This window comes from Cryptotermes secundus, unplaced genomic scaffold (assembly GCF_002891405.2).
Source record: "Cryptotermes secundus unplaced genomic scaffold, Csec_1.0 scaffold928, whole genome shotgun sequence".
Classification (NCBI taxonomy): Eukaryota; Metazoa; Arthropoda; class Insecta; order Blattodea; family Kalotermitidae; genus Cryptotermes; species Cryptotermes secundus.
The window spans coordinates 1,144,179-1,156,351 of NW_019738362.1; the positions used below are offsets into that span (position 1 = coordinate 1,144,179).

The following is a 12,173-nucleotide window of genomic DNA, read 5'->3' on the forward strand; positions in this document are numbered from 1 at the left end:
TTTCCTCTTTATATGGAGCAGGAACGTTCATGGCAAGTTCACAAGAGCCCGAAACTTGATTGTGTACTGAGCCAGTTCAGTCCACACATGACACCACTTGTCTTTACGACCAAATTTAGCTTCATTTTCCCGTCTACCACTGTTTCTTCCGCGTGATCTCTTTACCTTTAGAGTTTGTATGCATCTCAGCCCCGCGGTTAGATCACTCTACTAATGAGTGGTGAAGATGAGAGCTGAAGTTGAGCCTCTGGTCTAATTCAGCATCATGTCAGGATTGCTTATGGAGGGTAGCAGGCATAGCTTCATGCCCCGGCCGCTCTACCGCCGGGGAGAGAGTCCCGATAATCATTGGATTGGAGGCTCGGTGGGTCACACAACCGGTCTGCATTCTGTGGAGATGAGAGAAATCTCTTTCCTCTGCAATTTGGGAGGAAGTGGAGCTACGTAGAACATTTTCGCTCGAGCTGATGTCAGGTAATTGCTCCGTGTTTGGAAGCAGTTTAGGGGAATCTAAAATATATATATATATACAAATCCAGTCCGTACCTCACAGGAAACAAACTCCGTCCCCATGACAACCACCAACCGGTTAGTTCTGTTTAGGGAAATAATCGCTGTTTACTGTGAGAATCATACGGGTACATATAAGCGCACTGTTTTGTGAAGATGCGTAGTTCTTAATGTTGAAGCAGACGGTACAAATGGTACCACTGTGCTTCAAAGGGTTGAGTGTTAGAAGAAATGTGTCACGTGCAGCCGTTATGGTTAATGACGATGTGGTTAGTAGTAAGTGATGAATCAGGGTCCTCGTGTGGGCAAATTTAAGTTACCGCTGTTTGCCTAAACGACTGAGCCAAGTTGCTTGTCCACATTATCGCAGATAATCCACCCGAAACCAGTTGCGCACACAGAAGAGTTGTGTTTGTTTCGCCATGTGCAATAAAGATAGACTTGTCGTAAGTGCCCTGTTTGTGCGAACATCAAACAGCCGGCGTTCACTTGTTTTAGTGAAGCCTGTTCATATCTCAAAGTAGCATTATTGAACTTAGACCTTAAACTCCACTGAGGAAATAGTTTCTGTGCACGCATAGTTTTTTTTTTGTCTGTAAACCTAGTTGCACTGGTTGACGCTGTTTACGGAAATAATCGCTGTTTATTGTGACCTCTGTATGAAACCCGTAAATACGCTGTGTGGGCAGAATGCATAGCTTTCCTTCTGTTTAAACTGATGGTACATATAGTTACCACAGTACTTTAATTAAAGGTTTACTAAGAAAATTATGCATCGTAATTGGGAGGCCCCGACCATTATGAATGAGTTTTCTGTGATTTTCCGAGTTAGTGCACGAAATTAGGCAACATCCGTTTCCCTCCACATCCTTTCCAATTCATTATTTACTGATGTAATTCGACTCCAAGTTATATGAGCCTTTGAAATCATCTTTAAAGGAACCACAGATAAATACATTAAATCAAAATACAAATTTGTAAGTTAGAGTCTTTTCAGGACAGCATTTTTGTTGTCTCGAAGCAGCTAGGAACAAGTGTTTGTCACACAGCGTCATGCCAAGCGCACTCCTTGATATTATCAGTTCAGTACTGATTACTGTAAGATATAAATGTCGCTAATGTGTCATACTTGGCTGTTCGTACATGCACTGGCTACAGTTATGTCGCAATTCGTGATCTGAGCTGTCACTGTTCAGTTATATAACCATGAAGATTCTGTTATTTCGTTTTATTTTAGGGTTTACTTGCTGACGCTGTCAGAACCTCACACTATATAGCGTCGAATCGTAGGATGCCTAATAAATAATGAATTGGAAGGGATGTGGTATCTGGCTGCAGGTACTGAGGAAAACCGCGAAGAACCCCTGGGAGGATATCCCTTTCTCATCAGAGCTGATATGCAATACGAATCGTTACAAATTCTTTATATGAGCGTCTGTTAGTTAGTAGCCCATGTAGCGAATACGGTTTCCAGAAGTGTTATTCTCCCAGTTAAGTATAGTGGTAAGTACGTGTATATGTACCACCAGCTTTAACATGACAAGCTATGGCTTTCTGCCCACACAGTGTATCTGTATGTTCCATACGGTTCTCACAGTAAACAGCGGCTGTTTCCCTAAACAGCATTAACCGGTTGGGCTTTGTAGCGGAGACGTAATGTGTTTCCTGTGAGGTACGGACTGAATTGCTATATATTCTGCCCACACAGTGTATCTGTGTGTTCCATACGATTCTCACAATGAACAGCGACTGTTTCCCTAAATAGCATTAACTGCTTCAGCGTTGTCGAGGGGAGAGAGTGTTCCCTGCGAGGTACGGACTGACTTTTATATATTATTATTTATCGGGTTTCAGAGGGTAATGCGACGCAGCAAGAGTATTCATGTGGGCTGTGGAGCAGATTGTTCTATGCTAATGTTACGTGTTTCGTCATAAATCTTTGTGATGGATGATGGCGTAAAGCTGTTCTCTGTCGGACTTCAGTATCAAGAGAAATGCTTGAATTCCATGAAAAATACATTACGTTTATTATTAGCAGATGCTGTGCTGAAGGACCTTTACGGTCATATACAGTGATCTGGGTCATGAATCTTGCGTGTTTCTCTAATTTTTTAGATCCCACAGCACTCGGTTACGTGAGCAGCATTGCAGTGGCAAAAGTGCTGAGGGTTGCAGCTCGTTTCAGCGCTGCCAGTGGACTAGAATATAGTAGTGTTTTCAGGAAATCTGGCCTAATGATTGGATGATAGTGAAGAACTAATTGGAAAGGAAGTGGAAGAAAGAGATAATGGATCAATTTAAGGTTCTTTGTCTGGAGGGTCTAAGGGAAAAACCACTGTAACCTCAGAATACTTGGTGCCCCGGCCGATATTCGAACCGAACACCTCCGCAGCGTTACCGGTTGAGCCACCCTTCTCGGTCACACCCTTACGAGACAACAGGGACGGTTGTGGGACGGAATTAAGTTCACAGCGGTGACTATGAAGAGTGGTGTCCCCTGGGATGTGATACCGTGTAGTCTGGTAGAGGTTTACCGGCTTTTCTAGAAACGTACTGCGTCCACAGCTGTACACGTCACATGCTTCTTGCTGGTTGCTTGTTTGGCTTACTTTACGTTCCTCCGAAACGTCGGTGGACATCTACCGGGCTGCAAGGTGTCGCGTTTGTAGATAGCTGACAGGAAGACGGAATGGCAGCAGACTTTCTCCGAACTGAATGCTTTCTTCATATCTCCTGGGACACACAGTCCGTGTGAATCACAAGTAACTCCATGCCACCCTCTGTTTACTTGTCTCAGAGCATCCCTTTAGACCCGAAAGTGAAAATTGGTTGCCGACGGTTAGATTCGTAGGAGCAAGAGAGGGCTGGAAATCATGAGAACAACCCCTGGAAGTCAACCCTTGGCACTGGAGCACAATCGATCCCGCTTCTTCCTTCCCTCCCTGCCCCCTTCTTACGTAACATTTAGCCTATATAGAGCAGGTGTGGGAGCACGCGGTAGCGTAGTTGGTTGGGGGGCTCTGCTACAAGCCGGTTCAAGTCCCGATGAGGTCCTTGGATTTTCTTCAGTTGACCTAATTCTTCCAGCCGCACTATGGCCCTGGAGTTGACTCAGCCTCTAACAGAAATGAGTACCAGGAATTAATTAAATAATTTTCCTGGAGAGTAAAGTGCGGCCGGCGCTTAAGGCTGACAACCTTACCGCCATCTTTGAGCCGATTGTCTAGCTAATGTGGGACCCTCAACGTCTCAAACACTATGGACCTTCACGGCCTGTTACAGGGATAGTTTTATTTCACTTTTTTTTTAGAGCAGGTGTGAGATTTGGGGATTCATGCGCGACTCCTGACCCAACTTTACTGCTTATCCCTGTGCTCATGAAAGCATCATGCGGTGAAGACGTATTGGGGGAGTAGCGGTATAGATCCACGTAGTCTCAACCTCAGCTTTACGCTTTAGCACCTTTACCCCGTGAAGGAGCCCCCCCCGTACCCGTCGGGTAGAACCCAGAGCCTTATAGCGCCAAAAAGTAAATTTATTTATTTATTTGTTGTTTATTTAACGACACTGTAAGTAGCTTAGACTCTGTAGCGTCCCATGGTAGGGTGAGTAGTGAATCTTCAATTACAGAAGTTTTGGAAGTGAGAAGTCGTTGCCAGGTCGAGGTAGTGTGTCGGTATTTGCCTGGCTAGACTGAGGAAAACCACTAAAACAGTCAGGATAGAGAGTGTTCCTTCCGGCTTGAGATTCTAATGGTGCGTCTCCCGAATGTAGAAAATGGCGCCAAAACATTGGCCTCGATGCATCATTCAATAAGATGTAGCACTAGAAAGGAATACTGCAGAGAAGAAGGGAAGTTAGCGGTAGGGAGGCTAATGTAACAGGTCATGAGGCTTGCTGCTGTGTTCTCAATAGGTGTTACGCTAGTGTTTGTTCGTAGGTAGACGAAGAAGGCACGAGGAAGAAGCAGCCTATTTCTCATTTTTATTGTTGTTCTTTTTTTTTCTCCAACTTCTGTCCTGCCATGATTTTCCTCTTATTTCTTCAGCTCTTCCACTTTATCCCTTAATCTTCTATTTCTTCCTCCGTTCTCGGTCCATTTTTCCCCCCTTCAGTGTGCTGACCCGTGCAGTTATGCTTCCAGGGTCTCAGACAGTTACGTGAGTGTCTGTAAGACTCCTACATTAATTACCACTGCTGCTACATAACATTACTTATCGCGAACTGAGCCCACCAGAAGCGAAGCAGTGTGCCCTGCCATATTGGCTGTCGTCTGCTGAATACAGAAGGGCCCCTTTATTAAGGCACTTATTGTCTCTGCGTGGCCTTCAGGCCGAACAAAGTGTTTGACAGTCTCGCTCGGTAGGTGGATGCCGGCATTGTATAGAAGCATTTCTTCCACTCTAACCACTTGGAGCACGGCGATAACTACTCGTATATGTGCCACCTGCTATAACACTCACAGATCCCACATTCTGCCCACAGTACATTTACATGTTCCGTATGATTCTCACAATAAACAGCGACTGTTTCCCTAAACAGCATTAACCGGTTGGGCCCTGTAGCGGAGACACAATGTGTTTCTTGTGAGGTACGGACTGAATTGCTATATATTCTGCCCACACAGTGTATCTGTGTGTTCCGTATGGTTCGCACAGTAAACAGCGACTGTTTCCCTGAACAGCATTAACCGGTTGGGCTCTGTAGCGGAGACGTAATGTGGTTCATGAGAGGTATGGACTGAATTGCTATATATTCTGCCCACACAGTGTATCTGTGTGTTCCGTATGGTTCGCACAGTAAACAGCGACTGTTTCCCTGAACAGCATTAACCGGTTGGGCTCTGTAGCGGAGACGTAATGTGTTTCATGAGAGGTATGGACTGAATTGTTTAATGTGACTTAGATGAAGTACATGCCTCAGGGGTCTAACTGTGTTACCCAGTCGGCGTAGTAATTCAATGAAAGATTTCCTACGGACTAAACGAAAGGCAGGAGTTCGCGTCCTGGCGAGAACAGGGATTTTATGTTTTGAGATCCAAAGGATTTCTATTTTATTTCTCGTCCATTTTCATTCAGTCACTGTAAATATTCTACCAGCCCTCCACTTCTATATAATTTTTCAAGCAGCAAAATTGTAATTATTGGGAAAATCATCTTCCTGATTTGAAGGCAAGTGTTAATCTGGCTTGTAGGAATGTTTTGGAGTTTGTCGTTCGTTATTTTACTTCATTGTCAGTAGCTAGGATATGTAGCGTTGGTTGGTGAACTGGAAAGGGTTTTGAAGGAAGCGGTTCTGGCCTAATGTACTTTGAGGGACTGAGAAAAACAAAGAGAACTCAGGATAGAATGTGTCTGCTCTGGGAACGCAATTACGCAGCTCCCAAACACTGTTCTACACAGTTACCCCTAGAATATACCGGTGGGTATGCTAGTCTTGGACTTGTTGCATCTGTTTGTTTGTTTTCAGTTTGCGCCGCGGACCTGGGGCAAATGTTCAGGACAGCAGTGGCTACTCTGCGCTTCATCACGCGGCGCTGAACGGACACAAGTAAGTCCACCTCATACCATATGTCTGTATCGGCAGAACAGCTCACCAAATGCTTCTTGGTCGTATCCGTTCCCTTGAAATTAGCACCACACTGTCGCACCCCCCTTTCAAATCCTAACTTTCATTATTGCCACTGGAAATGGTTTGTAGTAAAACTGAATTGTTTATAATCCTCTGTGTGGTAGTAACATCACGAAATGGATAGAATAGCAACAGATTTTTAAAATGAAAACCTGAATCTTTATGCACACGTATGAAATTATGAAGGGGTGGGGATAGGGTGAAATTTCTGCTAAGCTGAGTGGGCACCAATATATAAATTAGGAGCACATTAATCTTCAATGTGGCATTAGTAATAGTCGTCAGAAAATTATGCCAATGTTTTCAGCATGCATAGTACACTTCTTGGTAATTGCCTCGCATTCCCCTCATTGAGGGACAGGAGGTCTGCCTCTTTAGGCTGTGTTCATTTTGGCACGATTCAGAAGTAGCTAAGAAGAATAGCGAATGTGTTAAAGTCCACCAGCTCTACGAACCAGGGTACGTCATAGCTTGTGTAGGCAATCTTACGGAACAAAATTCCCCATGTGTGGATGACGCACGTTCATCTGGTTCCTTACAGGGAAGTGGTCCAGCTGCTGCTGGCTCACGAGGCCTCCACCAACATTTTGGACGTGAAGGGATCCTCGCCGCTCCATTTGGCCGCCTGGACCGGCAACGTGGACGTCGTTCGCCTCTTGCTGTGCCATGGGCCGTCGGTGCCAAACGTCAACCTCACAGTAAGCACCAGTGAGGGGGGGGGGGGGGGGCGATTTCAGTCCGCAAGCGAACTATACCGATCGCTTAGTGCCAACTTCTGCGGATAGAGTTTTCGCGTGGTCAGCGCAACGAATTCCCACGGCCGTTAATTTCGGTTTTCTAGACCGGAGCCGCTATTTCCTTTAAGTAGCTCCTCAGTTATCATCACGAGGCTGAGTGGACCCCTTTCCAGACCCACTACTTCTCAGAAAAAGTCTGGTAGTCCCGAGAATCTAACCCGGACCTCTGGATCTGTGGGCAGGAACGCTGACCACTAGACCGCAGAGGCGGTTACCAGTTAGGGAACAATAGGCGCCCTCCGTAGTCTAGGGGTAACGTTCCCACCTCATGACTCAAGGTACGCGGGTTCAAACCCGGCGGAGGTCGTCGAATTTTTAAGGGCGGAAAAATTCAGGGAACAAGTCCTCCGGGAGGGACTTTAAGCCGTGGGTCCCGTGTCGTAGATTTACGGCACGTAAAAGATCCTCATGTCTCTAAGAGACCTCTGAGCAAAATTAGGCAGTTTCCAGCCCAAGTAGTTTCCAATGCCTCCGGTAGATGGGGAAGTATCGGGAACCCCTGCCAGCTTCGCTGGCTGAACGGGGCTCATAGCGAGCACCAGTACTGGCAGGGTATGGAGACTGGTAGAATTTTAAATGGGGACGTACAATAGACTATTATTCGCGGTGCATGGGGAAACGCACCCCCTCCAATAATAATAATAAATAGGGAACAACAGGCTACTTAAATAGGAATCAGGCCATGAAGACGTAAGGGGGTGTGGGGTATACATCCACGTATTTTTAACGTCGAGAATAACTGGAGGAGAGTGGTCAGCTGTACGCCCCGGCCGCTTTACCGCCGGGGGAAAGGAGGCTGTCTGAAAGCTATGAAAATTAGGGTATTTTTTTTCCCCTGCTGGGAATTAAACCCTGACTCCGACTGTTCGAGCCCGTAATCTAGTCACTATACTAACTGAGCTATCCTGGTTGACCCGGGAAAGACTAAAATGCTCGTAAGAAAACATGGGTGAAGGTACGGTCTGGGTTGTTCTGGCTTAGTGATAGGGTGCGCTGGAGGCTCTTGTGAACACGGTAATGAACATTCGGATTTCATTTGTTGGCCAGCTGAGCGGCTCGGGATCTGCTTCATGGAGCTAGTGTAATTCTCCTGTTCCGTACTCTGGAGGATGTGAATTCGAATTTCGAACCGGTTACATTGAGTGATGTTTGTAGTTTTCTCAGTTCTTCCACGCAAGTACCGGGCTAGTACGTCGAGCTGAGTGACGGTGCCTTCTCTCTGACTGCGGTCCCCTCAGCCGCGTCCACAACGTAATACAATAAACTGATGTGACGTGGCGGTGAGTAGCAACGAAAGGTAACATGAATGACGAATGGGGAAAGATCTGGAAGGAAACGATCGTGCTCTGTTTGAGGTGCTATCCGTCTGTTACCTAGAGTGATTACTGAGGTTGTTTTTCCGGGGTTTGATCCGAGTACCTCCCGAGTGCGAACCAGGAGCATTACCGCAACGCCACCTCGGTCGATAAAGTAAACTGTTATTCTGACTAGTTATGTAGTTCGATAAATATTTAAGTGCTAACTGCTAGCTTCCTTTCATGTAACCCGCGTTCCGTTAGGAATCAACGCGCGTAAACGTCCTTAACGTTTCAAGTGCGGGGTGGATGTCGGTAGAGGACGTGATTAAGACACGGGTGGGGGGGGGATGGGGCCGGGGGTGAGTTCGCTCGTTAATCAGTTTCGTCATCACTGGCAGCTGTTTGCCTGTGACCCACGGCACTGTCCGCCGTCAATTGGCTACTTCGCCGGGTCCGACGAGTCAGTCAACTTCTTGTCCATTTAACATGTTGAAGTAATAGCAATAATGACTTAGGGCTTGTCCGACAAGTACCCGGGCCTGTTGGAGGGTCGCATGCAGTTTAATTACACTGAATGTTCTCCTTCATTACGCACCGCGTTCCCAATAACAGAAACTGCTGAGGGTCACGAGTTATCGCGAACAAGTACTGAGTGATGTTGGCTAGGTCAGGGCTGTCCACCAGAATTTCATTTCTGGTCTAGTGGTCAGAGTTCCTGCCTACAGATCCAGAGATCCCGTGTTCTATTCCCTGCGCTAACAGATTTTCTGAGAAGTAGTAGGTCTGGAACGGGGTCCACTCAGCCTCGTGAGGACAATTGAGCAGCTATTTCAAGGAAATAGCGGCTCCGGTCTAGAAGACGGAGAAAAATGGCCGTTGGGATCCGTTGCGCAGACCACGCGACTCCCTCTTTCCACAAAAGTTTGCACTAACTTCGTCGACAAGCGGCGGTCGCTCGGTCGGTGTAGTTCGTTTGCGGACTACAGGCCACGGAGTTTTTTAATACTTTAAAGCGCATTAGTTGCAATGTGTACCAGTACCACACAGTACTACAGTAACAGAATCCATATACACAACTCACTCTAGAATTCAAGAAAGTAGGAAATACTGTACAGGCCCCGATCACGGTGGCCGCGCGGTCTAAGGAATGAACTGTCTTCGCCCGCTCAAACACTGGGAGCGTGGGGTCGAATCCCACTCGAGGCATGAATGTTTGTGTGCGCGTTTATTTTGTGCTTGTGTTGTCCTGTGTGTAAGTAGCGGCCTTCAGACGAGCTGATTCCCCGCACAAAGAGTCTTACCGTCTGTGTACAAAATATTACAAAACTGAAGGAGAGGCCAGGGTCCAACAAAGGGCTGTAGATCCATTAATGAATGAATGAATGAATTAATTAATTAATGAACGAAATACAGGAAACCATAAAATAAAGTAAAATTGGAAAAAGAAAAGGTTTAATTAATTTTAACAACATTTAGCAATAATATAGACCTAATTTTAACCCAGTTTCGACGGCGTTGTGTGTATGCATGTAATCTGCCTGATGATGGACCATATTCGATCGAAACTTATTGTGGAAGAAGCATCTGACCTCCGATGAGGAGTGATCCTCTGGCGTACGGTTTGAATGGAGGGCAAACAGCGAAAGGACAGCAGTATTACGAACTGTTACATACGACTTTGGACTAGGTGGGATTTTGTAGAGACGGCGGTGAACCTCTGTAAACGGCGGTAAATTTCATGAGAAGCTGAGCCACTGTTAGCTTCTGAAGAAAGATATTACTTCATGGAGATGGTTGGTTAGTTACTTAGAGAAATTTCATACGAATTGGATTTTGGTTCGTACGAGTAACGTGTTTGTTTTACCTGGCCGTGAAATGCAGCCTCTCGCCTTGAAGGAGGAGCACGGCATCCGAGGAGAGTAACTGCACGTTAAGTGATGGGAGGAGGGAACAAATCGCGTGACGTACGCCATTCTGTTTGTTCCAGAAACCGTTCTTGTCACCATCAAGTGCGAGACGTGCTGTTGCTGTCGCCCGTAAAACAATACCAGGGAATTATCCAGGCAACAGACCTGCTTGGGGAGAGCAGGAAAACAAGAATTCCGTCTTCTTGGATTTGGCGCCGTGTAGATATTGTGTAAACAGGGTATAAGAAATCCGCGAGTAGGGAACCAGCATGAGCAGGTGGCTGCAGCCCAGAAGGCGGCATTCTTACTAGTCACCGCTGTGGTAACCTAAAATCTTCAAAGTTATGCGACTCTTATGTTGTTTAACGTTCTGAAACTCGAGGCGCAGAACAAGAAGTAAGTAAGTACGGTGGATTTGAAGTGCTCACAGCGATGACTATGAAGCTAAGTGTTGTCTGTGGAGATAGAGGCGATATGTTGCTCCGAAACGTCGGCTGCGTTACAGCTCAGGAGCTAAGTAAGATGGAGGTTTCGGCTTGGCGTGGATGTCCCTGTGTGGGTGGGTGCTGTCACACGGGATCTGTATTTATCGGAGCGTTATGATGGAATTGGAGCGCCTGATGCCCATCTCCATGGTGATGCACAATGCCTGTCCAGCGAGCACACACCACTGCGTGTACAGCGCCGCTGCTGGCCGCGAGGAACAAAAGCATAGCACATGGAGACGCGACGCTTACGAGATTCATTTTTAGAGGGACCTAGGAGCTTGACAGTTTTGTTGTTTCGTGCTTGTGGCTCGTGATGGTCAGATTTCTTTATCTCCCGCCTTAGTTCCTCTCGTACTGAGCTTGTATCTTAGAACAGGTTCTAATTCTGACCGGGACGGCCCAGGTTAAGTCCCAATGCAGTTCATGCGAGATCTGTGGCAGTGGGGCTGGTTTTCAGCGGATACTTCGGTTTCCCCCGCCTATTCTCCTCGCGGTAAATGCATCATTTATGTCATCTCTTATCCGGGGGCCATTTGCTGCCAAATTGCCACGGGACTCAGTCTCACCCCACTCTGAAAAGAACGGTTCAATTTGTATGCCAAAATTCATAATCTTATTATTACTTACATTGCGGGACACGCGGTAGCGTAGTTGGTTGAAGCGCTGTGTTGGAAGCCGGAAGGTCGCGGGTTCGATTCACGATGTCATTGGATTTTTTAATTGACGTAATAATTCCAGCCGCACTATGGCCCTGGTGTCGACTCGGCCTCTAACAGAAATGAGTACCAGGAATCTTCCTGGGTGGTAAAAGGCGGCCGACGCATAAGACTGACAACCTCACCGCCATCTGTGAGCCGATTGTCTTGAAAATGTGGGAGCATGGACATCTCACAACTCTATGTGCCTCCACGCCCTGTTACAGGGATAACTTTACCTTTATTTAATTCTTGTAATAATTCCAGCCCCACTATGGCCCTGGGGTCGACTCAGCCTCTAACAGAAATGAGTACCAGGAATCTTCCTGGGTGGTAAAAGGCGGCCGGCGCATAAGACTGACAACCTCACCGCCATCTGTGAGCCGATTGTCTAGAAAATGTGGGAGCATGGACATCTCACAACTCTTATGTCCCTCCCTGTTACAGGGATAATTTTACCTTTATTTAATTCTTGTAAATAGTATGATGGAGTAAACTTATCGTGTGGCTTAGTAACTTCTGGCTGAATGAAATCAGCCATGCGCCGTATCAGAGACGAAGACCCGCCTTACCGTAGGGACTGGATGTATGATACTGTGCTGCCTGTTGCACACCTCGGCGGGCGGGGATAGGTGCGTATGGCACAATAGCAGAATTGTGATTATCAGGGGGAAACCTATGGAACAGTGAACGAAGAACCTCGCATGAAGTCGCCCGGGATTCAAACCGTGTCTCCACGGTGAGAAGCCAACCCCAGGATCCGGCTACACAACTTCTCGCCCTGACCTGCACCCTGGGCACCAACTTCCCTTTCAGCTTTAAACAAGTCAGAATTGTTTTTATATCT

General features: G+C 46.6%; 1 protein-coding gene across 2 annotated transcripts in view; it reads left to right on the forward strand.

The window, feature by feature from the left end:
- LOC111870925 (ankyrin repeat and sterile alpha motif domain-containing protein 1B) overlaps positions 1-12,173 on the forward strand; it is an 84,448-nt gene that overhangs the window by 8,772 nt on the left and 63,503 nt on the right. For both annotated transcript variants that reach the window (XM_023863564.2, XM_023863565.2), the window contains exons 2-3: positions 5,980-6,060; positions 6,683-6,839. In XM_023863564.2, the coding sequence (XP_023719332.1) occupies positions 5,980-6,060; positions 6,683-6,839 (238 nt within the window). The remainder of the gene's footprint in view (positions 1-5,979; positions 6,061-6,682; positions 6,840-12,173) is intronic.